The 25,539-nt window shown below is 54.8% G+C and overlaps 1 protein-coding gene across 4 annotated transcripts in view; it reads left to right on the forward strand.

The window, feature by feature from the left end:
• Positions 1 to 861: 861 nt before the first annotated feature.
• Positions 862 to 25,539, forward strand: part of TRAF3IP1 (TRAF3 interacting protein 1) — a 60,353-nt gene continuing 35,675 nt past the window's right edge. The window contains exons 1-12 of one of the 4 annotated variants that reach the window (XM_027538095.1): positions 862 to 1,138; positions 4,945 to 5,013; positions 5,369 to 5,530; positions 7,226 to 7,369; positions 7,467 to 7,865; positions 10,233 to 10,304; positions 11,336 to 11,411; positions 15,776 to 15,871; positions 20,559 to 20,660; positions 23,012 to 23,032; positions 24,074 to 24,158; positions 24,548 to 24,631. In XM_027538095.1, coding sequence (XP_027393896.1) covers positions 1,016 to 1,138; positions 4,945 to 5,013; positions 5,369 to 5,530; positions 7,226 to 7,369; positions 7,467 to 7,865; positions 10,233 to 10,304; positions 11,336 to 11,411; positions 15,776 to 15,871; positions 20,559 to 20,660; positions 23,012 to 23,032; positions 24,074 to 24,158; positions 24,548 to 24,631 — 1,433 coding nt within the window. In that variant the 5' untranslated portion in view covers positions 862 to 1,015. The remainder of the gene's footprint in view (positions 1,139 to 4,944; positions 5,014 to 5,368; positions 5,531 to 7,225; positions 7,370 to 7,466; positions 7,866 to 10,232; positions 10,305 to 11,335; positions 11,412 to 15,775; positions 15,872 to 20,558; positions 20,661 to 23,011; positions 23,033 to 24,073; positions 24,159 to 24,547; positions 24,632 to 25,539) is intronic. The other 3 variants (XM_027538094.1, XM_027538093.1, XM_027538092.1) reach the window with 3 other exon arrangements.

Genomic DNA, 25,539 nt, shown 5'->3' on the forward strand with positions numbered 1-25,539 from the left:
GACTCAGAGAAAAGGAGTTACTCACTCAGTTCATTACAGTCACTCAGCCGTGTCCGACTTTTTGCGACCCCATGGACTGCAGCATGCCAGGCCTCCCTGTCCATCACCAACTCCCAGACCTTACTCAAACTCATGTCCATTGGGTCAGTGATGCCATCCAACCATCTCATCCTGTCATACCTTTCTCCTCCTGCCTTCAATCTTTCCCAGAACCAGGATCTTTTCAAATGAGTCAGATCTTCATATCAGGTGGCCAAAATATTGGAGTTTCAGCTTCAGCATCAGTCCTTCCAATGAATATTCAGGACCGATTTCCTTCAAGATGGACTGGTTTGATCTCCTTGCAGTCCAAGGGACTCTTAAGAGTCTTTTCCCAACACCACAGTTCAAAAGCATCGATTCTTCCGCGCTCAGCTTTCTTTGGAGTCCAACTCTCACATCCATACACGAATACTGGAAAAACCATACTTTGAGTCGACGGACCTTTGTTGGCAAAGTAACGTCTCGGCTGCTAGCAGAGACATTAGTACTCGCTCAGGAAGCCGTATTAAGTAGCATACAGGAAAGGGCATGTTTTTCGAGAGCACTCAGTCCAGTTCGCCTTAAACCTGAGAAAAAGGCACCGGGAATCCGGAAGTGCTGTGGCCGTCGCCCAGTCCTCCGGCGGTTTCCTCAGTCGCGCGCGGAGAAGCTTCTTCCTTGAGCTGGGGCTTGGAGGGGCGGGCCTGGGCGCCGTCACTCCGCGGGCACGCAGCCCCACCCACATCGGCGCCTCCGCGTGCGCGCGCAGCCGAGCAGGGGGCGGGGCCCCGCGGCGCGTCCGTTGCTAAGGTCGCGCCACCCCTGGCGACCGAGGGCCGCGGCCCGGCGCACGCGCCTGGGCGGACTCCGGTGCACTGTGGGATGGGAACCCGAGCGGCGCGTCGAGGCCGGAGCGGGCAGCGGCGGCGGCGGCGGCGGGGCCGGCGGCGGCCCGGGAGCCGGGCTTAGGCTCTGCGGCCGGCGGGGCGCGGCCATGAACGCGGCGGTGGTGAAGCGGACGCAGGAGGCTCTGGGCAAGGTGATCCGGAGGCCGCCGCTGACCGAGAAGCTGCTGAACAAGCCCCCGTTCCGCTACCTGCACGACATCATCACGGAGGTGAGCGCCGGGCCGGGATCGGAACTGCGGTCTGGGCCGGGTCCCCGTGCGCGGACCGGGTGCGGGCTAGGGTGCAGGTCCGGGGGTCGGGGCCCATGTGGGGTGTCGGGGTGCGGGCTAGGGTGCAGGTCTGGGGGTCGGGGCCCGGGTTCCGGGATGCGGATCGGAGGTCGGTGTTGGGGCGGGGGGCGGGGGCTGGGGGGTTCGGACCAAAGCTGGCGTCGGGATCGGACCTCGCATCGCCGAGCGCTGACGCTGCTCGAGGAGCCCGGCCTCGGCGGGACGGATGATCCCCTGGGCTACCTTTCCCGGGAGTGTCCCGGCTCTTGGGGAGCATTCTTATGTCTTCCGTCCTGCCCTACTCTTCTTAGAGCAGATCTTCCACTCAGCCCGGCAGGGCTGTTTCTGAGACTCTTTTTCCCTTGCAGCGTCTGGCAGATGGAGAGTGTTTACAAATCCCAGCAGAAGGACATTATTTTTTTCTTAGCGCCCCACCCAAGATTCCCTCCACCTGCTCCTGCTGTGGTCACCCCATTGTTGTTCCGTCGCTAAGTCCTGACCGACTCTTCGCAACCCCATGGACTGCATGCAGCACCGCCAGGCTTCCCTGTCCTTCACCATCTCCCGGAGCTTGGTCAAACTCATGTCCATTGAGTCAGTGATGCCATCCAACCATCTCATCCTCTGTCATCCCCTTCTCCTGCCCCCAATCCCTCCCAGCATCAGGGTCTTTTCCAATGAGTCAGCTCTTCCCCATATTGGATGTTTAATTAATGCCTGTGGGTGGACTTATTGAAGGTGGTTGTTGGGGGACCTGGAAGGATATAACTATAAAAGAGCAGGGCTGTATTTGCTGATCGATGGCAGAGCATGCCTTGAGATTAGTTGTCTCACTCTCTTGCCCGCTGGTGGAGGGTTCCTGAGTGATGGAGACTTGTTTGTTGGCACATCCCGGGCACGGTACACAGAAGGTGCACAGCAAACGTCACTGCTGAATGGAGTCAGTCACGGCTCCTGTGACTCCAGTGCCAGCGCCCATTTCCATGGTGCGCCCGAGTGTGGGGTTGCCCTTGGGAACCCAGGCCTGCTCTCTGGGCTTCAGGAATCAGGTTCACCTTGCAGGTGTCCCAGGCTCCTATTCTTGCCCATGTTGATCCTCAAACTTCACTTCTCGGTCCTTCCAACAGGTTCAGCATCTTACTCTTCCACAAACGTGCTTTACTTGTCTTTGCTCTCTTAGCTTATGATATGGACCTCTCTGTGCTTATAAGCTGTGCTTAAAACTCTCAAAACTGACCCACATCCCCAGGGCTGTCTTGACTGGCCTCCTTGTTCTCCTCCTAAGCTAGTGCAGCACCTAGACCGCCCTGGACAGTGTCTGGGAAGGGACAAGGCTGTGTGGAGAGCCTGGTGGGACAGGGCTGTGTAGGGAGCCTCTAGGGGGAGCCAGGCCTTGAGTGGCCTCACCTCTTCCTGTGAAATGGGCAGGTGGTGTCCTCTGACCCAGGAGGGATCCAGTCACTTAGCCAGGAGGTGAGTGGCTGACTGCACCGGTTGCTGTCCCAGCCAGACACTTCAATTTTCTGTGTTAGTCCTGTTTGCTCACTGAAACCAGAAAGCCAGGAAAGAGGCTGGGGGGGCTACATCTTTCTGTGGGTCCTGGTGTGGGATTATCATGGTGGCTGCTGTCCCCACCTCCTGCAAGGTTGGAGAGGGGAGGAGCGTTCAGGCAGGAATCGACTCCGTTGCCAGGTAGCTAGACTGTGGGGAAGGAGTTCAGTGTTCTCCACTGGGATCCACTGGTCTGCTTTTTTGCTAATCTAAGGTCAAAAGTTGGACTGTGAAGAAAGCTGAGCACCAAAGAATTGATGCTTTTGAACTGTGGTGTTGGAGAAGACTCTTGAGAGTCCCTTGGACTGCAAGGAGATCCAACCAGTCCATTCTAAAGATCAGTCCTAGGTGTTCTTTGGAAGGACTGATGCTAAAGCTGAAACTCCAATACTTTGGCCACCTCATGCGAAGAGTTGACTCATTGGAAAAGACTCTGATGCTGGGAGGGATTGGGGGCAGGAGGAGAAGGGGACAACAGAGGATGAGACGGCTAGATGGCATCACCGACTTGATGGACAAGAGTTTGGGTGAATTCTGGGAGTTGGTGATGGACGGGGAGGCCTGGCGTGCTGCGATTCATGGGGTAGAAAAGAGTCAGACACAACTGACTGAACTGAACTGAAGGTCAAAAGTAATTTCTCTACCTGTGTAAACATAAGTATGTTAATTGCCACTTATTTGATAAAGATGTTAGAACAACTGACATATGGAAAGCGTTTTCAAATAGTACATGGCGATTCTCTTAGCAAAATTCTTTACTACCCCTGAGTATAGTGTTCAAATTGCCATATTTTAGAGTTTTAGTTACTGCTAAGCTAACTCCGTATCTTTCATAACTTGAAGCATTGATCCTGTGAAATTAATGCCTCTTGTTGCTGGAAATGATTGCTCACAAGTTTATACTGTCAGCACACTAGAAAAACTTCAAAAGGAGCAAAATGAAGAAATTCTAGGAATATTAGATGCTCTTAATATTCCGTTTGATACAGGAAAGCCTGGCGTGCTGCAGTCGTGGGGGTTGCAGAGTCGGGCACAACTTAATGACCCAATAACAACTCGTAATGTTCAACCTGTCTTATAGGGGAAATAACAGCATAGCTGTTGAGCGGTTTGAGAAGTATAGCTAGCCAGTTGCAGCTTGGTCTTAAAGAAGGAACTTGGTATTAGTGTGCCACTGTCTGTTCTTTTCTTTTAAAGCATGTCTTATGGTGATAAGTACTCTTTATATCTGCCAGGACACACACTTATAGGCATATTCACCCTTACCACATACGGATGCAGTCTGATATTTTCCGATCGGTTTTATTTTTTAAAAATAGGCTTACTGCTACCCATTGCATTGACTTTATAGTGACCTGCCACAGGAGAACCAGTGGTCTGAGAGGACCCTGGTGTGTCTGGGGGTGGGGAGGGGCAGAAAGCATCACCAAACCTGAGGGGTAGCTGGGAGGTCCAGGTTGACTGGGGAGAGGGAGTGGTGAGGGGAGCAAAAAAGGGTGATGTGGCAACAGACCACCCCCTCCCCCCAGTCCCCCCTGCAGGGTCCCAGGAAGCGATTGATGCAGTGGTGCGGAGAAACCCAGGCCAGCAAGTCCCCTTTCTTCCCCAGATCCTTGCTTTCCACTGCTCTGAGCGACCCTCAAAAGATGCCTGTTTCTGCTTTTGGACCTCTCGGGGCCTCCATGTGGTCCTGAGGCTGAGTCTGTATTTCCTAATGGCTTTGAAGGCCACCTGGGTCAGGCCCCTGCTGGCTCCCTGGCCTTAGGCCCCTCCTGTCAAAGGCCATCTGCCCCTTGAACGGACCCGCTTGGCCCCGGACCTTGTGGGACTGTTTCTCTGGCCTGGCACATGCTCCCCCAGTTCTTCTCCAGTCTCAGCTTGGATAGGCTTTGCTCTGGGAAGTGTTCCCAGACATCCTGCACTTGGATCAGGGGAGATCCTGTGCCCACTTAGCGCCCTGCAGGTCCATCGTATTTACCTGTCCTCGCAGCCAGATTGACTTCCATGAGGATCAGGCGGACTCTGCCTAGGACGAGGCCCCCGCATGTGGCAGACGCTGGAATGTGTGTCATATCAGCAGATGGAGGATGGCTGGGTGTGGACAGAGCCGGGTGCCCTCAGTGTGGGGTGGTGGGTGCGGCTGAGCCCCGGGCTGTCCTGGGGTGCCGACCGTGGCCTTGCCTTTTCTTTTGAAGGTGATCAGGATGACTGGCTTCATGAAGGGCCTCTACACGGACGTCGAGATGAAGTCCGACAATGTCAAGGTAGGTGGGAGGCGCTCTCCCCGGGGACTTCAGAAGCTGTGCTCTGGGGCTGGAGCAGGAGGCTGGTGGCTCCGGGAGCGCCTAGCACTCTCCTCAGCTCAGCTTCCTCCAGCAGCTGCATGGCACGCTGTGTCAGCCTTCAGAAACACAGCTAGTGTTCCGGAGGTGGGTGCTAGCCCATCACCAAACTTTTATTTGGTGGTAGTGGGTATAAAGAGTCAGGAGTTCTAAATCCGACACACCTAAAAATAGCTTTTTGTCCAAACAGGAAACTGGGCCTGTTGAACATGCTCAGGATAGTGCAAGCTCTTTTTCAAATATTTTAATATCTGTGTTTCAAATGGATATCTTTCAGGATAAAGATGCAAAAATTAGCTTCCTGCAGAAGGCCATAGACGTGGTGGTCATTGTCTCTGGAGAGCCGCTGTCGGCGAAACCAACTCGGATTGTGGCAGGGCACGAGCCCGAGAGGACCAACGAGCTGCTGCAGAGAATTGGAAAGTGCTGTCTCAGCAAGGTAGCGCCACCTGCCCCAGAGCTGGGAGCTGTGCACACCCGGGAGGGTGACACGCCTGGGAGGGCGACCAGGCGGGCCACCCCGGGCAGTGGGCAGCATTGGAGGAGTGGGCTTTAGCCCTGTCCTCGCAGTCCGATCCCCCCTCTCCTGGAACCTGGGAGTTATCAGCCATGGTGTAAAGCTCTGCAGTGAACAGACGAGCGAGTGCCGGGTGCAGGTTTCCCGAGCTGTCGGTGTGCAGTGGGGGCACCTCGGGCGCCCTGCCTGGGGCACATGGCTGGAGGCTGTGCGCCCAGCCTCTGAAGCCCGGCGCTGCTTCTCCTCTTGGGCCCCCTTTCAGGGCCTGTAACTGTTTCCAGCTCGGGTGGCCGGAGTGGCTGGAGGAGCTGTTTCTCTCCGTCTGTGAGGTTTACAGGGTGTCCCTGTTCTCTGCGGGCCTTTCCAGCCCCCTTCCCGCTTCCCGTCCCCCCCTCCCTCTCCCTGCAGGAGTGTATGCAGAGCTCTGCTGCCTTCCGAGAAACCCCCCCACTCCCCCCATGCGCTCGTGAGGGGGCCGGATTTCCTGGGGTCCTCACCACCGGCTGGAATCCGGGCCTCTCTGGCCTTGCCATCCCTCTGGGGCCGTTGGAGGATATCTTCCCTGGGACTCTCCTCCTTCCTGGGATCTGAGTAGCCCCCAGTGGAGCAGAGCTGGACCTTTGTCAGGGGCGTGGCAAACACAGCCCTTGATGGAAGTAATGGGCTGGAGGCCGGGGGCTCGCCTTCCGCTGCCGTGGTGGGAGAGGCGGGCTCCAGCCCACACGGCAGGCAGGGAGTGGGGAGTGGGGTCAGACTGGCTACTGGGGCCGCAGGAGAACCCCGCCCGGTGGGTCCAAGGCTTGGCGACTCAGCTGCCCCAGATCCTGCTCCACGCTCCCTTTCCAGAAGAGATCTGACAAGAGATTCTGCTGAATCCTCTGCCCCCGCCCCGGGCGCCTCGCGAAGCCCCGCCCCTCGGGTCCTCGGCTCTCAGCGCCCCCTGGTGCCTGCCCCCAGGTCTCCTGCCCTGCCCGCTCCCTCGCTCACGCTGCCGGTTTTTCAGGGCCGAGATGCCTTCCCCGCAGCCTGTGGGGTCGGCTGCTCCTCCCGGGGTCCCCGTCATGGTCCCCTGGCACACTGCACCGTCTTGGTGGTTGTGTTTGGCCGTCTTGCTGGTGCGCAGCGTGGCCTTGGCCCTTGGTCTAGTTCCCGGCGTGCGACGGGCACTCGGCACAGGCTTGCGGAAAGAGGCAGTGTGTGGGCAAGGGGGAAGCCTGACCAAGGTGTCCAGGACTCCGGGGGCAGGCAGTCTGGGGCGCTGACTGCCCAGGGGATTTTGGCATCTGACGGGGCTCCAGTGAGATCGTTCCTTAGGCCGGCCTCTGTGGCTCTGTGAGAGGTGTGGGGCAGCTCTACGTCCTTGACAGCACACACGGCCACGCTTGGCAGCTTGGGTGGAGGGAAGTGGGGTTCGCTTGGCTTGAGTGGACTCTGGTGTTAAGGACTGGAAATGCTGGAGGGGACAGTTCTAGGCAATGCTGTACATTGTCTGTGATAAAATTCATTTCCTTTAGGAGACAGAGAGTCCGTTTGATGAGCAGTCTTTGCTGACGCTTGTGTATTAAGTGTACTGATTTCATTGCAACCTTGCGTTTTCTCTCCTCCTGTTGGGACCAGCTCTCCAGTGACGACGCGGTGAAGAGGGTGTTGGCCGGAGAGAAGGGAGACACGAAAGGACGGCCCTCACTGACGTCCAAACCGCAGGAACTGGATAATAAGAACGTGAGGGAAGACGAGTCCAGGGTCCAGAAAGACAAAGAGGTGAATGCAGGTTACGTGTGTCTAAAAGAGCGGGGCCTTTTGTGGTTCAGGTAGATAATTTGTAAGTGATGCTGTTACTTGGCTTTTTATTTTCCAGGATAGAGGAAATTCTGAACTAAAGGAGAGAAGTACAAGCAGAGATCAGAAACAGAAAGAGGACTTAAAGGAAGAAAGCAAACCCCGAGAGAAGGAAAGGGACAAGGCCAAGGCCAAGGAGAATGAGCGGGACAGACATAAAGAGCCGGAGCGAGACAAGCACCGCGAAGCGGACCGCGAGCGCGCCAAGAACCGGGCGCGGCCGGACAGGGAGAGGGACCGGGACCGCGGCCCCCGGGAGCGCGACAAGGACGCGGAGCGCCGGAGCGAGGGCGGGAAGGAGAAGGAGCGCGGCAAGGAGCGGGAGCGGGAGCGGGAGCGCCGGCGGCTGCGCAACGGGGAGCTCTGCAGGGACCCCGAGCCCCAGCGAATCCGCGAGCTTGACCGGCCCGAGAAGAAGGTGCGGGCCCCGGGGCTGCTCCGCCGGCCGCCAGCACAGGGCGCGGGCTCCTCGGGGAAACCGCATTTCTTATGTCACCCCCCTAAAATCACGGCCAGCCCGGAGTCCTTGCAGAACCCGAGGGTGTTGTCTGCCACGTGCACACGTGTCGGGTGTTTTCCTTGGGAGCGCGACCCCGCGACCTTGTGAGCTGTTCCTAGGCCGCCCTCTGTGTGGGGGGGCTCCCCCGGGCTGTGGGCCTGGCCGCCTGCATTCAGGGTGAGGGCCGCTTTCTAAGTCTCTGAGGCATTAGCCAGGTCAGTACAGCGAGACCCCAGCTTACTGAATTCCTGCTCAATTCAAGTTCTCAGGTAAATTTAGGATTTTCCAGCAAATTCGCTTGGTTTCAGGCAGTGGTTTTTATTGTTGTTTCCCTAGATGTTCAGGTTGTTTTGGAGACTCTGTAGATAGGGTAAGCCTCCTATCAGGGCTGGCATCGCGGACTCTGATTCTTGGGGGACGTCGCATAACTGTAAAGTGTCCTGGCTAGGCCCTGGAAACTCTCCAGCCACTGGGAAGGAGGAAGCTGAGGTCTGGACCACTTCAAGGTCCACCCTAGGGGGTGGCAGGTGGCAAGGGGCCAGGCTGAGCCCCCCTCTGTCCTGCTGCGATGGCCATCTGGTTTTGTGACTTGGCATCCCAGGGGTGTGGCTCTGGGAGGTGAGCGGGCCCCTAGGACCAGCCCAGCGCCAGGCCTGGAAGCTGGTCTTCTGGTGGTTCTGTTGGTAATGTTAGTGTGCCACCTGGAACCTTGGGGTCCCCCAGGAGCGTCCAGAAGTCCTCACCATGAGTTAGCTCACCATGCTGTATGTGTTGTAAAAACTGAGACACCCCTCGCCCCCGCCCCCCACCCCCCCATTTTTGCCTCTGTTTAAATGGGGTCTGCTAAGCCACTTCAGTCGTGTCCGACTCTGTGTGACCCCATAGACGGCAGCCACAAGGCTGCCCCGTCCCTGGGATTCTCCAGGCAAGAACACTGGAGTGGGGTGCCATTGCCTTCTCCTAAATGGGGTCTAAGGAAAGTCTTTTCCTCTGACCTGGGTTTTTGTGGTGCTCAGACATTCTTGTGCATTTTGCTGTGTCCTGCCTGGGCACCTTCTCTGCCGTCCAGGCCTTCAGACCCAGGGTCCCCCCTGTGATGTGTCCCGGGGTTCCTGGTGGTGTGCCTGCTGCTATGGGTGGACACCGGGCTGTGCTGCACTGAGTAGGCATCTGAGACAGGGTGATGGGACCCATCCTGCTCCCAGCTGGTCATGCTTGGCCTGAGTGGGTGTGCACAGACCTGTCTTGGTGATCCTGCTGGCCCGGCTCCTCTGTGTCCATCTGGGGCTCCTCTGTGGAGCAGGGTTTTATGGGGGGGGGCAGGCTGCGCTCTCCCCCGGGAGCCCCCCAGAGGCCCGAGCTGCGAGGCTTCTGTGAGGGCAGCTCTGGGAGGAGGAGATGGCTCTCACCTGGGTCCTGCCGGGTGGTCTGATTGGATCTCTTGATGTAGAAGAGACACTCGTGAGATGTTCTTAGCCTGTGAACCCCCAAGTGTGTCCCTGTGTGGCGGTGGAGGTGTGAGGTCGGAGTGGCCATGTCGGGCTGCTCCCTCCTTGCGTGTCTGTGGGCAGCTGTGTGCTGTGGGCGGGGGACCCGGGCATGGAGCCCGGCCCACACAGGAACTGCTTCGGATGCAGTCTGCTACTTCATAATGAAGTCTCGAGGACACTGAATTGTTGAAATATTGAGCAGGCACCCATCGCTTTTCATGGAGGAAAATCTCAGCAACTGTGTCCCTTCTCCTTATGTTGACCTGTGTCAGAGAGTTGACTTAAGCGCCAGGCTTCCTAAGGTGTTGATTTAACCTCTTACAGGTTTCACGTCGTGTTTGTCTTGAGAGTGCATTCCTGTTGCAGAGTCTGAAGCCTTTGCTCTGTCGTGAAGTGAGAGCGGTTTCCTCTCGGAAGCTGGGACCAGGGCAGTGTTGCTCTGGGTGTCTGAGCTCCTTTCCGCTCCAGATCCCCTGTGTGTCCCTGAAATGTTTGCGGGAAGCTTGGCCTGTTGGAGGGACCGTGGGGAAGACTCTGCTCCCTGCTGTTTCCACCCTCCCCCCCAACCCCTGGGCCCTGCCTCTGACACCCGTGGCCTTCTGGCCGCCCCTGGTGGGGGTCCTGGCTGACCCGCCGCTGCTGGGGGTTGGGGCTGGGGGTTGGGCTGGGGCACGACGTGGTACTCCTGTATGAGCAGTTTGTCTTGCTGTCTGTCAGCCTTAGAGAAAGTGTCTCGATGCTTTTTTAGATGTTATGGTCTTGAGTAATTCTACAGTTTGAATTTTTTTTTTTACAGTTACCAAGCTCAGGAGAGATGTCTAAAAAGTTATCAGATGGATCTTTTAAAGACCCCAAAGCCGAAACAGAGGTAAAATTTGAAAAATAACTTTAAGAGATGTAAACCCGTAGCTGTGCTGAGACAGGGCGTGCTGTGCGTGGTCCTTCTCGGTGCCCGGGGCCTCAGGCGCGGGAGCCCACGTTGGTTCAGTTGTAAGAGGAACGGTGGTGGTGGTTTCCTGCCTGTGAAGTAGATGGGGCTGTGCATCCTCTGGGTTTCTGGGGCAGACTCCAGGGCCTCCTTGAACCTTTGTTTGACAGGTGTGACGGGTGGCATGCAGAGGGGCCGGGTCATGGTGTGGGAGCGGGTGGGGTGGCTCTTCGGATCAGTGTTGGGGGATTAAGTCACCAGGCAGATGGGGACGGAGGGCTGGCTCAAGGGGCCCATCCTGCTGCGCTTGGCCTGGGGGGACCCTGTACTGTGCTCCCCGTGGATGGGGTACAGTCCAGGCCATGCCCTCCTGGGGGTGTTTAGACTCCCCCTTACTTCATCATCCAAACTGCAGCTCGATAAGTGTATCTGGGCAGCCACAGGGAAGATGGACAGGCGTGGAGTGGACGCTGTGGGGTTGGTTAGGGCTCCACATGGTGGCTTGAGAGAGGGGTTGGGCGGGGAACTGCATGAGCGGCCGGAGGGTCGGCCTGTGGTATCTCCTGTGGTTTATTGCTCTGTTTAGACAACATCGAGTAGGTTTGCACTTTCAGAGTTGTTCATAAGCACACTGAAGTACTCAAGCTTGTATCAACAGAGGTCAAGTCCTCATAAACTCAGCTGATAAGACAGTGATTCTCAAGGGATGGTCAGTGGCTGACTTTTTTAGGGCTATACAAAAAATGTGGAATTCTGCCTTAGGGTGAAGGAGGTTTCAGCTTCCTTCTGACCCCCACGCTCAGGCCCTGCTGCCCTGACTGCCTTCAGCTCCCCTCTCGGAGCATCTGGGTGTTGTCCTGTTTCCTATTGGCTCTTTCCTTGCGCTTGAATAATACATCTGCTCATGATGCATATGCGTGATGTTGCTATGTGGGGCATCAGTTAATTTTTTTTCATTTTTTTTTTTAAAGACTGAAATTCCCACCAGAGCATCCGGGTCAGTGACAACAAAGACGTCAAAGCGGCGATCCAAGAATTCCGTGGAAGGTACTGCACAGTGTATCACATAATGTATCTGAAAGTGTTAGACTCTTGGCCTTAACTGCAGCATCCACTAGGGAAAAGCTTCTGTGGATAGAAAGCAGGTTTGCCTTTGGAGGGCATGAACAGAGACCATGCAAAAATGATGCAGATGTGTGGCTTTCACGCCCACACACACGTGTGTGCACCTGCACACGTGTGTGAGTTCACGACACCAGGGACAGAGGACACCTCTTTGCTGGAGACCTATGTTCTGATCTAAAAGATATGATTGTTAGGCTTCCGTGTCTCTCTGACTCTTCTGAATGGGTAGGCTAGTTTCGTCCTGATATAGGGTGGACATGGAGAGCATCCTGCACTTAGACAGGTGGTGTTTATTTTACGGGCTGTCTAAAACAGTGTTTAAAACAAGAGCAGAAATTGTCCCTAGGGGTCATTCTGAAAGCTGGAGCTGAAGCAGACAAGCCTGGCCTGGGTTTGCCCGAGGGTGGTGCCTTGTTATGACACACCAGGGAAAGAGTGTCAGTCTGTCCAGGGCGCGGAGGGACAGATGGAGCCCAGCAGTGCTGGAGGCTTTCAGTGGAAGCATGGAGTAGCTTTGAATGAGCAGTAGTTGTTCCTGAGAGTCATCTTTTCCCTAAATTGTAAACCTTAAAGTAAGTGTAGCAAGGATGCAGTAGTTGAGATTCTTCGCTGAGACATTAAACTTAGATGGTACGTGTCAATCTTTGGCATTGATAAATGAGTTAGTGAACGTTTTTGTGCCAGAAACTTCTGTCTTTCGGGCCATCTCTGTGGGACAGGTTCCCAGCTGTGATTCCTGGCACGAGGGCTGGTATGGACGTCCTGAGGTTTCAGCTGCTGTGGGCACTGTCCCAGTCTTCTCCCTTATACTTTCTTCCGGGATTTGTTTTGAGCCTTTGCTGATTTTCATAGACAGAAAGCACTCAGAGTCTGAGTGCTCTTAATTCGCGTGAACTCCTTTAACATTAGGGACATCTGCCAGTTTTTTTGGCTTCCCTGGTAGCTCAGTTGGTAAAGAATCTGCCTGCAATGTTGGAGAGCCCAGTTCAATTCCTGTGTCGGGAAGATCCCCTGGAGAAGGGATAAGCTACCCACTCCAGTATTATGGCCTGGAGAATTCCATGAACTGTATAGTTGCCAGTTTTTAAATAAGTATCTGTTTCTTGTATCTTTTCAGGTTTTTAATTCTGATTATGTTTGGTTTTTGACTTGCCTAGGTGTTAAATTTTTATGCACTGGGATTTTTATGCCGTACCAGTCTGTTTGTGTGGTCTGCCCAGAGTTTTGAGATATGAAGATCTTTGTCCCCATGGTCGCTCTCCGGGTGCCCCAGGGTCACCCCTGACTGGCGGTGCCTTCTTGCCTGCTCTGTACTCTCCCCGCAGGCCTTTTGGGGTCTGGAGTCTGCTGTTTCTGTTTCCGTTTTACTCTTCTGTTTCACTGTCAGTGCCCTGTCATTTTTCTTTTCAAAAAAAAATACAAAGCCATTTTATTTGCTTATTATTGCAGAGACATTTTCCAGTCATTTGAGTTCCATGAGTCAGAGATTCCCACCTCCCATGAAGCAGACTTGTCAGGAGGTGCCTGCACTTGGGTGAAGCCTAGGCTTTGTTCCTGGGATGCCTGGATCCTGCTGCTTTCAAGTCAGACGGGGGGTTCCCTCTCCAGAGACCTGTGTGCGGGGCTTGGGTGTGTCCACCAGTCAGGGATCGCTCAGTTGTTTTGTTTTCAGATTTCTGGAAATGGTTTATCTTCTTCACCTCATTAATTTTTTGGTGATCATTGTTGGAATACATAGAAGCTTTACTGATTTATGTGGCTGTGTCTTCAATCTAGCCTGTATCAAATCTTAATAGAGAGTTGTTGCATTGGTTCTTTTCATTTTCTAAGCTGACGGTCATGTCATCTGCTTTTCTCGTCTAATAACTCAGGGTGTTTGCATCTGGGTTGACTGGTGAGCTTGTACCATAAATTTCCTTTTATGTGGTCTTTAAGAGATTTGGTTATCAGAGATTTGCTGGCTTTACAACATTAAGCTCTACTGAGCTACTGACAAATAGGTGAACTTTTTTTCTTCCCTGCCCACTCACCAAGCGCAGACCTAATAACCCCAGGTCCTCAACCGGCACAGCTGGCACTGCCCCCTCTTGTAACGGGTAGCGTTTGGGCAAGTGTCTGGCGCCCAGGAAGTGTGCGAGACACAGGTGCTCTGTGTTCCTGCTGAGAAGAGAAGCCTTGAGTTTACTAGAAGGGTGGGGGTGGGGGGAGTGTCACGTTTGTTGAACATACTCAGAATCTGAAAGCCATTCCAGAATCTCTAGAGGATCGAAAAAGCATTCTGCCTAAGAATATGAGTTTTTTTTTTTTTTTTTTTTTTGCTTATTCTTAACTAGTGAATTGTAGCAAAGTGAAGCACTTTCAGCTAGGGAATGCATTTTAATTTCATTTGTTCAATAATATGCAGCATTACCAATTAATACATATTTTCATTGTGCAATTTCATGTCAGGAAGAAGGGACTCTAGAACCAGTGAAAATAGTCTCTCCCCTGAAAAAGAATGTAACTCTTCCTACAGTAAAGCTAAGAAGGAGCATGCCGTGAAACAGTTCGGTAAGAGTGAGCCCCAGGGGAGGCTGAGAGTGCTCACTGGTGAGTTGAAACCTTTAGCTGCCGGATCCTCTGCTTGGCCACCAAGCAGACAGAGCCCTGTGGCTGCTGCCCCGGAGATGCACCTGCTCGGCTCTGGGAGGGGCCCTGGTGCTGGAGCACTGCCCTCGGGCGGCCGGGGTCGGGCAGGGCAGAGGGGCCGCCGACCCTGGGGTCTGAGCCACAGGGCGCCCCACCCCCAAGTGAAGGTTCCCTGCCACGGATCAGGCCCTGGCCCGTGGTCCACAGGAGCCTTCCATTGTTCTGCAAATGTCTGTAGGGTCCCTGTCCTCATGGAGAGTTTGCTCTAGAGGGAGAAGACAGATAAGAAAGAGAGATCAGGGAGTATACCTTCTATTAGATAATAAGGAGATGGCAGGGTGTATACTTTCTATTGGGTAATAAGGAGAGGTCAGGGTGTACACCTTCTGTTAGATAATAAGGAGAGGTCAGGGTATATACCCTGTATTAGATAATAAGGAAAGGTCAGGGTGTACACGTTCTATTAGACAATAAGGAGAGATCAGGGGATATACCCTCTGTTAGATAATAAGCAGAGGTCAGGGTGTATACCCTCTATTAGATAATAAGGAGAGGTCAGGATGTACACTTTCCTATTAGTTTAGCAAAGAGTTTTGAAGGGAAAGGAAGCTTACAGGAGTGAGGGGCGGGGGGCAGGGTGTCTGCACAGAGTCAGCTCGGGTCGCTGAGCACATGAGCTGCGGGTCTCCAGGACTGGCCAGAGGCCCATAGCTGGGACAGCGTTGCCTGTTGGTGAGCCTGGGAGCCGGGTGGAGAGGCTGGAGCAGAGAGAGGGCAAGTGATCGGAGACCTGGCTCCTGAGTGGCAGGCTGGGTTCGTCGGGGGCTGCGTCTGCTGGGCGGACTGTTTAAGTGTGAACGCAGCCCCTGGGGGTGTCCAGCAGGATGGAGACCAGCCCAGGCTTGAGAAAGGGCCCCCATTAAAACTGCAGGGAGCAGGAGTGAGGCAGAGAGCCGCCAGGGGCTGAGGCTGTGTGCGGGTGGCAGGCCGTGATGGCGGGGCTCGAGGGTCCCTGCTGAGACCAGGGTGGGGTGATGGGCGTGCTGGTGCAGTGGGCAGCACCTGTTCACGAGGAGAGGAGTTGGAGAGAGGGTCAGTCCTGAGGGCTGGAGCCTGACCCTGGGTGGTGTCGTTTATGGACGCGGGGAAAGTTTTGGGAGAAGCTGGTTGGTGGATCGGGTGGCTGGGCCAGGAATTCTGTTCTGGAGGCATTACGTTCAAGGCACCCGTGAGACAGCCGGGTAGAAGTGTTGGGAGCACAGGCGGGTGTGTGGCCTGGGGTTCAGGGAGAGACCTGGAGAAGCCGGCGTTAACGTAAAAGAAGCTGGGAATTTCCAGGGGAGCATAGGACCTTCATGCAGTGACTCATGACTTGAGGAGCAGCGCGCCCAGGATTCGAGGGTCGGAGAGGAGGGGGCGACTCTGGCAGAGGAGACACAGGCCAGCGAGGTGGAGGCGAGTTTGGAGAGGGGTGTCCTGAAGCCAGGCAAGGGGGGCGTCTTACCAGCATCCTGCGGAGACAGAGAACTGGCCATTGAGTAGACGGGACAGCTAGTTGGTGACCGTGGCAGAAACCCCTGTAAATCCAAACAAGCCAAAGCAACCGGATACAAAAGCCTTTGCAATAGTTTAATCTGTCGTTAACTATCTCATGTCAGGAAGAAAGGAGAATGTTGTTTCAGCTAAAATTTTAGACCCCGTAGTACCTGGATTAAATAATGAACCAGATCAGGAAACTACAACTTCAGAAATAGGTGAGAAAAATATATTCTTTAGTTTAGATTCCTCACTGCTTTGATAAGAAATATTCCCACCACTTTAATGTTCATCCGATTCTTTTCACAATGTATTGAAGACCCGAAATGACTTGATATTCTGTTTGCTTTAATCTGCTAAGTTTTATAATGAAAAAGAGTAACTGAGCTTGACGTTAACCTTTTCATGCCTTTTTACGTGTGACATTTCTGAATCTAAGTCAAAGTGCTTTCTTTTATCTTGGCTGCTGGAATTTTACAAAATGGAGTAGATAGATAGAGACTTATCTTTCATTTCTCCAGACTCCTCTGCCCTGTTCTATTAAGCAAATGCTCCACCATAAATGGGCTTCCCCCATGGCTCAGCGGTAAAGAATCTGCCTGCAATGCGGGTTCCATCCCTGGGTTGGGGAGATCCTCCGGAGGCAGAAATGGCAGCCGGTTCCAGTCTTGTTGCCTGGAAACCCCCTTGGATAGAGGAGCCTCGTGGGGTTGCAGCGTCGGATGCGACTGGGCACGAGCATGGCCTTGCCGCAGGAAATATTTTAAGGTGCCTGCTCAGAGCTCCTGGGGACGGCATCCCCGAGGCGCACCCTTGACTTTTGAGGCTGCAGCGTGACGTGTGCACATGTGCTCGCCCTGCTGGTACGGTGAGGTTAGATGTGCAGATTCGGAATTTCAGTGGGATCATCCGAGATGACAACTGCGTGCTGTCTTCTTCGATGTTTAGCTCAGTTCTTCAGCAGTGTGGCAATTCTTGAGTGACATTTAAGGGGGAAAATAGTGTAAATCTTGACTTCAGGGAGAGGTAAATGTTTTTCTGGGCTGAGCTTGCCTCAGATCTAGCTGGTCTGTAAACATTCAGTGATTGTAACTGGAATAGCAGCAGGCCTGTTGTTGTGTGCATTCTGCCTTTCCTCATTTTTTTGCTGTTCTAAGAGATGTGTGTGCAAGCCTTCTGCTCCATCATCGGTTCAGCAGTGACGATCCGTGGTTGTTCTGTTCCAAGTAGGTCAGCCCTGTGCGGTTTATCTGGGTCTTGAGCAGTGTGGGGGACGGATGACCTACATCGGGGCAGAGTGCTTTCTTATGGATGGACACACCGTTCTCACTGACCACACGGGTTGTGCCATTCAGCCGCATCTCGTGATGGTTTATTTCACTTCTGCGGGAGCTTTTCTCAGCCCCTCGGGGGTCCCGGAGCTGCGGGAGAGGGGAGTGGGCCAGGGGGTGAAGCTGGAGTGAGAGGTTGCCCCGGGCAGGCAGCTGGGCGGCCCACGTGGACGCACCTCGCCTCCAGACCCGGACCCGCGACCCCGCTGGCCTGGAGCGAGCCGCAGGGTGTGCTCACTGAGCGGTGTCTCCTCATGGGTGCCAGATGTGAGAAGATGTGCCTGGAGGATCCGTGCAGTGGCTGCCGTGTCACAGGCGTGCCGTGCACGATGGCTCTAGTGCTGGTCACTTACACGGCTGGCAGAGCCCAGTCAGGGTGAGCCAGCGCTGTGCTGAGAGGGCGTGATGGGTTTAAAGTCAAGTCAGAGAGTTCTTTAGCACTGTATGGATCTTTGTAGACCTTTATGTGCAGCTGTGAAAATGATGGGAGTTGCACGTTGAAGGAGCACAGAGCCCTGACCTGGGCCCCAGACCAGAGCTTTGCGGAGATGAGGGGGAGCCTGGTGCCACCTGGTGGCCACGCGCCGAGTCCCAAGCGCTTGCTGTGCCCAGGTGTGGTCCTGGCCCCCTGGGCTTGGGCGGCCCTCCTCGCAGGCCCTTCCTCCCTCGAGCCTGTCCCTGCGCCCCCCAGGTCCCCGTCATCACAGGTGTCCTCCCGCCCCGGCCGTCCCTGGACTCTCGGAATCCAGGGCTTGCAGCCGGCGTTGGGGTTCCTTAAGCCTCCAGGTGCAGTGGCGCCGTCTCTCACAGTCCCCGTCCACCCCCGGCCAGCACTTCCCACTGAAGCTGTGCCTCGTCACTCTGACTGCTCCCAGGCCAGCCGGCCGGCGTTGCCGCGGGGAGTCCCGGGAGAGTGCGCAGGCTTGGTGGTTCTCATTTGCCTTTTCAGGCCTATTGAAAAGTTCAGCAAGAGATTTGTCCATTTTTTTCTCAAAACACGAGCGCTGTCTTTCCCTGCTCCCATTCCCATGCAGGCTGAGGAGACTCGGTCCTCCCGGGACGCAGCCGTTTGATGGTCCGAGGTCTCCTGGAACCTTCTCCATCCGTCTCTTTATCTTGCTTGGGTTCCCTCGTTTCATGTCCTTCCGTTGTGTAGAAGTTTTCATTATGAAAAGTAGATGAAAGAAGAAAGAGGAGAGCGATCCGCACCGGTGTGCCCCTCACCCGGGCGCGGTGTCCGCACCGGTGTGCCCCTCACCCGGGCGCGGTGTCCGCACCTGTGAGCCCCTCACCCGGGCACGGTGTCCGCACCGGTGAGCCCCTCACCCGGGCGCGGTGTCCGCACCTGTGAGCCCCTCACCTGGGCGCAGTGGTCCGAAGGTTCTGGCGTTGTTTGCGTAACCTATAGTGACATTGTTTTATGAATGATTTCAAAGGTATATAAAAAATATTTTAATACTCTAAGTATTCCGTCTGAACACTTCAGCATGCACTTACGTGGCCGTGAAATGACTGTTGAACCTAACGCACTGATTCCCCCAGAGCGTCTGAAACCCAGGCTGCATTCTGCCTTTTTACCCTCTGCTTTTGTCTCTTCCGCCGCTTTGAGTCTGGAATACCCCCGCCCCGACTTTTGTCCCAGAACGTTGCCTTTGCGGAGCGGTGCGGTTGCTGGTCGGGTGCAGCATGTTGCCTGCTCGTTCCTCACGGTGTCATTTGGCTTCGAGCCCCCGCCCCCCTCCGTATTTCCCTTGGGTCTAAAGGCCTGATCAGACTGGGGCTGAAGGGCCTGCTCGCCCTCGCCCTGCGAAGGTGCCGCTGTGCCCTTTGCCTTACGTCCCGTCAGGATGCACTCAGCGTCTCTGCACCCCAGGATACGAGGCTGGGGCTGATCCCTGTGCCATGCAGCTCCCCCAGTGTAAACCCTGGTTGTTTGCGTTTGCACCTGGACATGGTCAGCAGCTCTGTGTGGTAAGACGCTGCACAGAGCCCTGGCAGAGAGCGGGCGGCTCGTGCTGTGCTGCGGGCCAGTGCTGGCTGAGGCGTTTCCGGGCAGTAACTGTAGACCCACCAGGCTCCCAGCTTTGCGCACGTGCTCTCACTGGGGCGAGAGCCCACTCCAGGTGCGACGTTTCGCCCTCGTCCTCACCTGCAGGACCCGGTAATTACCAGTAATTCAGTCAACAGGTGGTGCTCATGCGCTGTGGTTTTTCCCTTTGCCAATTCATAGTGATTTCAATTTCTAATTTTTTTTCTAAAGCTGTTGTTTGCCAAGCTGGCTAACCTACACTCTCTGAATAAGGATTGGTTGTAGTATTATTAGTGAAGGTATAGTCTGTTTTTTTACGTACTTTCAATTTGTGTGAATTGGGGGTTCAATAAACCTCACTTAAGACTACTGCTAGAAATGTTAAAACAACCATCATCGGCCTCTCAAAAACTAGAGAACTTTGAGGAGATGAAATTGTGCACAGCGTCCTTGGTCTCCCTGAACCACGGACAGAACGCGCCTGTAATTTACTCACTGTGTTGGTGGAGTTTGCCACAGTATAGAAAGTATTTGATGCTTCTGAATAGTATGTGACAACTTAAAGTAATTGGGGTGTTTTCTTCTAAAATTGGTCATCTACGGTCATCTAATCTGATTTTTAGATTTGTTTTAGAACTTAATGGTACTTCATGTTGGTTCTTTGGTTGCTGTCCATGAGACATCATAAATAATTAACTACTTGAATCAGGCTGTTTAGGTCCACATCGTTCTTAACAGATCAAAAAGAATTTTCTCAGAAAATTATATGTTGTCTGTTTTATGTAGTTCTATTACATAAAATAAAGCAACTCTTTATTTGCTAAGAATAAAGATTGATTATTTTATAATGACAGCGTAATTCTGACATAAACTATTTCTTTGAGTACTTTTAAGTATAAGATTGTGTCTCAGGAAAGGGAGCATCTTCCCAGTTCTGTGTTTGTCTCCAGATCCATCTTAGCTACAGGGGGTCGGTGCTTTGGTAACGGGTCAGGTTTCCTCCCTGGTTTTTGCCACAATTCAGAGTGTGTCCCCTCAGCCCCCCTGCTTTTGTTTTTAATAGAAATGTTTTATTTCTCGGGTACTTGATATTTTCTTCTATTTGGTCAACATTTGCACGTCAGTCAGTAAACAGTAGGCAGGTGTGCTGGAGTTTCCGACGTGTGTAGGGCTGTGCAGAGCCAGGAGCGCTTCCCTCTTGCTCCTGCCGTCCTGAAGCTGCAGCCTCAGGTCATGACTCCCAGGCCGGGCCATCGTGGGGAGACCAGGGGGGACTGGTGGTATCAGGCCGTCCTGGAAACGGTGGGGGGGTCCCTGCCTCTGCCTCGACTGGGTGGGTGGGGCCTGCCTACTTCCCAGGCGCCCCTTCCCCGCGCCTGATCCCAGAGCCAGGCTTGGGGGGAGTGGTCCAGGTGCATCCTCTAGAAAGCCGCCCTGGGTCATCCCCGGGGAACTGGCGATGGGGAGGCACAGAGGCGTCACGTGCCGCCGTGACCCCACTGCACGTCTCCCTCTTAATCACCCGCCTTAACTATCTGACGTCAGAAACGAAAGAAGCTAATACTAACTCAGCTAGTATTTCAGATGACACTGCAGCCAGTTTGTGGAGAGGCAGCGCTGAGTCAGAGCCAGCCGTGAAGCAGAAAGGTAAGAGGGAGGCTGGTCACCCGTGCGTCCCCTACACGGGGTGTCCCGGGGTCATGGCCGCAGCTGCAGGCTCCCAGGCCTCTGACCCCGCCGAGGCCCAGCCCCTTGTCATCCACACTCAGGACTGAACATGGCTGGTGACTCGCTCTTGCCTGTTTGATAAACTAGAGGAGAGCGTCCTAGTCCTAGCCTGAGGGCAGCAGACCTCCCTGAGTCCTGAGTTCCTCCTGAGTCCAGAAGTGTTGGGGTGACCCAGGGAAAAGCCTTAGTTGCTGCTGGGGGTCCCGGAGGCCGGGCTGCAGCCCCAGGTTTCCCATCCAAAGAGGACTTCCCAGCAGCTCAGAGGCCGTCTCCACTCTTAACTTTTCTGTGATGTTCTCTGTCTCAAGCCCTCCCTCACTAAGGTTCTGCTTTCAAGCATGATTTTTTTTCCTCAGCATTAAAAAAAAAAAATTGTAGTAAAGTTATACATTCAGTAATTGCTTTTTTTTTTTTTAAAAAAAAAAGGTTTTTTATTGGAGTACAGTTGCTTTGCAATGGTGTGTTAGTTTCCGCTGTACAGCACAGTGAACCAGCGTACGAGCACACACATCCCCCGTTTTCTGGACCACTGTGCGCTTCTTCAGGCCCTGGAGGTCCTGCTGGGCATGGAGGGGCACCCTGCCCGCTGCCCCCATGTCGTGCCCCAGCGCCACACTCGGCGCAGGTGTCGGGGCCGCGGGGGTGTGGGCAGGTGAGGGCTGGTGTTTGCCAGCCTGTTCAGCAGAAAGTGTCTGTTGGAGGCCTGCGGTGCGCTCAGCCCTCGGGCAGAGAGCGCCTGAGTGAGCTGAGCCGGCAGACACTGCAGCAGATGCTCTGGGTGGTCTGCGGGGAGCCTTCACACCGGGGTCAGGGAGGGCCTTGGGGCCTCGGGGCGGGGCAGGGGCGGAAGCTGGGGCCAGTGGCTATATTGCGAGTTTGGAGACAGGGGTCAGGGAGGGCCTCGGGGCGGGGTAGGGGGCGGAAGCTGGGGCCAGTGGCCTTATTGCGAATTTGGAGACAGGATGCTGATGCCGTTTTTAGGGGTGAGTGGCTTCAGGATGCTCAGATCGTGTGGGAAGTGTAGTGCGTGGTCCAGAGGCCAGACTGGCCGCGGCTGTGGGGCGATGGGGAGGGACAGAGCAGTGGGGTTGCCTGGAGGCGTGTGGATGCCCGGGCGATGCGCCCGAAGGCGGGGCTGGTGGCCTTGACTGGGGCTGGGAGCCCGGCGGTGGGGGGCCGGCCAGGGATGAGGGAGGAAGGCAGAGGGGGCCTTGGCCCGGGCGTTGGGGATGGAGGCTGGGTGGTGCAGGCGAAGCCCAGGGCCGGGGGCATCTGTGAGGCAGGGCGCCGAGCTGTGCTGGGGGCAGGCCACTCTGTGTGTGCAGTGCCCGGGGTCAGCTCGGGACTCTGCTGCCCTCGGAGCCCCCCGAGGCCCACAGCCCCTTATGGCTCTGAAGAAGGCCCGGGGCTGTGGTGTCAGGGCCTCGGGGGCAAGGCAGCTCTCGCAGTCTCTTCCCTAACACCCAGTGCGTCCTCCCCGGCGGCCCCGTCTTCCAGACTGCCCTCTGCAGGGATGGCCTCTGGGATGCAGGTGTCCAAGGCCCAAGGCCGGGCCCCTGCACCCCCAGAGCCGGCCCCTTTGGGGCAGCGTGTCTGTGGCTCTGACCTTGGTGTCCACAGGCCGCTTTTGCGGTCTGGCCTTCCCCACGTTTAAGCGTGTGTCCTCCGGGTCACCTGGCCATCCCTGGGGGCGTCTATTCTTGTCCTGCATCCAGGGAGCTTTGGCTCTTCTGCGCACGTGTTCGTGCGTTGTAAGAGTGTAGCACAGGGGCTGTCCTGGGTCCACCCACCCTACGGCGCTTCCCTCCTTGGTTGTGGCCTCGGCCATCACGTTTGTCCCCATCGCGTGGCACTTGAAGGAAAAGTCCCGGGTGCCAAGTGCCGAGGCGGGCTGCTGGGGGCAGACGCCCCGATGGAAAGACACCCGCGGCCGACTTACGTGACACGGGCCCGTTTGCCTGCGCCTGGCTCTGTCACCTCCCGCCTCTGTGCCCGTCACCCGTCTCTGTGACTGATATGCTTTCTCCTCATTCCTATCTCCTGTTTTCAAGTAATGACATATGATTCATGGTTTTGTTTGTCTGTCTCTCTCTAAAAATAAAACAGTGGCATTAGGAAGCTGGAAAAAAGACTATGAGAAAATGACCGTTTTTCTCCTAATGGACATCCAAAGTTATTACTAATATATTTTTCTCAAATCCTGTTCTGATCATTAAATATACTGAAGTTTCCTGACAGAAATTGATTCTCTGATGTGCTTTTTTTTTTAGGTGACTGTCCTAGCGATGCAGGTAAGTAATGGCCTTAAGTAAATCTGTTTGGTATAAATTGTGTCCGTGTGTACAGACACTAACGTGCGCTCTCGGATTTATGCTTTATATGCTGTGTTAGTGAAAGCAGCTTAAGGAAACATAGCCACCAATTAAGATTTAACTTTTTATGTTTTAAAAGAATGCATTTCAGGAATTTTTTCTTGAGTATAAATTATATTTCCAATAATCAAATTCTGGTTTTACTATTTTCTAACATATTAAGCACTTTCACTTTAAATAGTAGGGTAAATTTAATTGTCTTAATAGTTTGGGTTTACTGTTTACTGATTAAATCTTTATCAAAATGAACACAACTTTATTCAGATTATAAAAATATTATGGTACAGAGCCAAAATAAAAAAAAACTTTAAAAATGCAGAATAATATGAAGAAAATGAAAAGCACTGGTAATCCCAGTGCTCGTAACTTGAATGAATGTCCTTCTAGACCCCCATCTATGCTATGTAGTTATTAGATACGTTACCCACCCCACTGTCCGTGCCTGGAGAATCCCGTGGACAGAGGAGCCTGGCGGGCTGCCGTCCACGGGGTCACAGAGAGTAGGACACGACTGAGCGCAGCTCGCTGTTGATGATGCGTGTATTAACACGGTGACGTTTCATACGAGCGTGTGACGCGGGGCCAAACCACAGTTCCCCGTCTCCCAGTGTCTGTCCCTGCGGCGAGCGATGCCTGAGCATCTCGACGCGTGCGTGTTTACACGTGTGTGTCTGCTTCTGTCCTTGGCCTGTGTTTTCCTTTCAGTTAAACTGCTGACTTGACACACCTACCTGTTGAATTCCGATTTCTTGAGAAGTTGACCCAGTTGTATTTCGAGTCTGCCCGTGTCCCCACACCTCCCCCAAATTTAGATGCCAAGCGTCTGTTTTAATTTCATCAGAATGATGAGAAGATTTTCATTCATGTTTGTCATTGTTTTGATGGCTGTCTCTTCACACGTTTACTTGTTTTTTTTTTTTCCCCTTTGTGAACTTGCTGGTGGGCCGGCCGCCCGTCCAGAAGGAGACGCTGGAGCTCCCGGCCAGGAGAAGAGCGAGGCGCCCGAGAACCCCGAGCCGCCCGGCGAGCCCCCCGCGGCGGTCAGGTCCGTGCGCCCGGTCCCGCCCCCGCCTCTCCGTGCTGCCCCAGCTCGTGTGCTGCTTGAGCTCCATGGTTTGTTCAGAGAAAGCGAAGCCCGCTTAGTGTCCTGGTACCTGAGGCGCGCCTGACCGCCGTGGAGCGTCTTGGAGCCTGAGCGAGGCTCGTGCTCACGGCTGCGTCCGTCACGGGCTTGACTCCTGGTAGTTGTGTGTACCTCTTGTTACCTTAACGAGATGAGGAGGTGGGTGCCTTAGACTTGTCAGGTTAGTGGGACGCTCTTGGTGTCCTGCAGACCGTGTCCTAAGCGCAGGCTGAGGGTGGCCTGGAGGTTGGCATTAGCGTTGGTGTTCCTCCGTCCGCTGAAACGCCCAAGTGTTCTGTGTCTCTTTTCAGGAGGCTACCTCGGCCCGGGAGCGCACGGCCCGCGCCTCCCCGGGTCCGACGGCAGGAGAGCGTGGAGGCGCTGACCACGGACAGGTGGGCCCCGGGCAGCCACGCCGCTGTCTCGGCACCGGGAGTGGGGCAGGGGCTTCCCCAGCACGGGGGTGGGGGGGGATGCTGGCGGGGGCGGCACACAGGCTGAGGCGGAGGCGCAGCACCTGGGGGGCCCTGACCTCTAAGCACGGGCCAGACCGCCTCCACACAGGGGTTCGTGCTCTGCAATCAGTCTTTGCCACTACGGGGAAAGTGTATGCCTTCCATCTCCAGAGAAGAGGATTTTCTGAGCATAAAAACAGTCGGGGGTCGGCGGGGAAATGGGATAAAAGAATTTAAAGGCTTAATTGCACAGAACTTAGAAACAAAAGATACAAAGTCGTGAGCAGTATAAAGACAGGCCACACGCAGGGCTTCGTAAATGTTACGGATCTCCCTGTGGATCCAGTGTGGACACAGCACAAAACATCACAGCGAAGGAACAGGAGAAGGAGAACGGGCTGGCCGGAGGGGCTCCAGCCAGGTTGGGAGGCAGGGCCTGGAGGCGGCGTGGTGTGTCTTTTAAGCCTTGTTGGCCAGGGAAGCGGAGGAATGAGGCAGTAGGTGGTGGTGGGAAGGCCTGAGAGAAGTTAGAGAGTTCCTGTTTTCAAGGTGAGACGAGCAGCGAGTTTCTCTGGTGGTGGGGATGGTCCAGTTGGGAGGGGAGACGGGAGGCCGGGTGGTGTGGGTTGGGGGCGGGCTGTTGGGGGAACGGCGGGCGTGTGGAGGGACTGGCCTCACGGAGCAGGGGCTGGTGGGCGGGTGAGGTCCTGGGTGGTGAGCTCCTGGCTCTTTGTCTTTCTCCTGAGCTGATGGTGAGTCTGGGGATGGAAGCTCAGGGCTCAGAGAAAAGAGAGGAGAGCCTGGTGCCCAGACTGGACCAGGGCCAAGGTCCTCGTTTGGGGCCGCCC

The sequence above is a fragment of the Bos indicus x Bos taurus genome, chromosome 3 (genome assembly GCF_003369695.1).
Source record: "Bos indicus x Bos taurus breed Angus x Brahman F1 hybrid chromosome 3, Bos_hybrid_MaternalHap_v2.0, whole genome shotgun sequence".
NCBI lineage: Eukaryota > Metazoa > Chordata > Mammalia > Artiodactyla > Bovidae > Bos > Bos indicus x Bos taurus.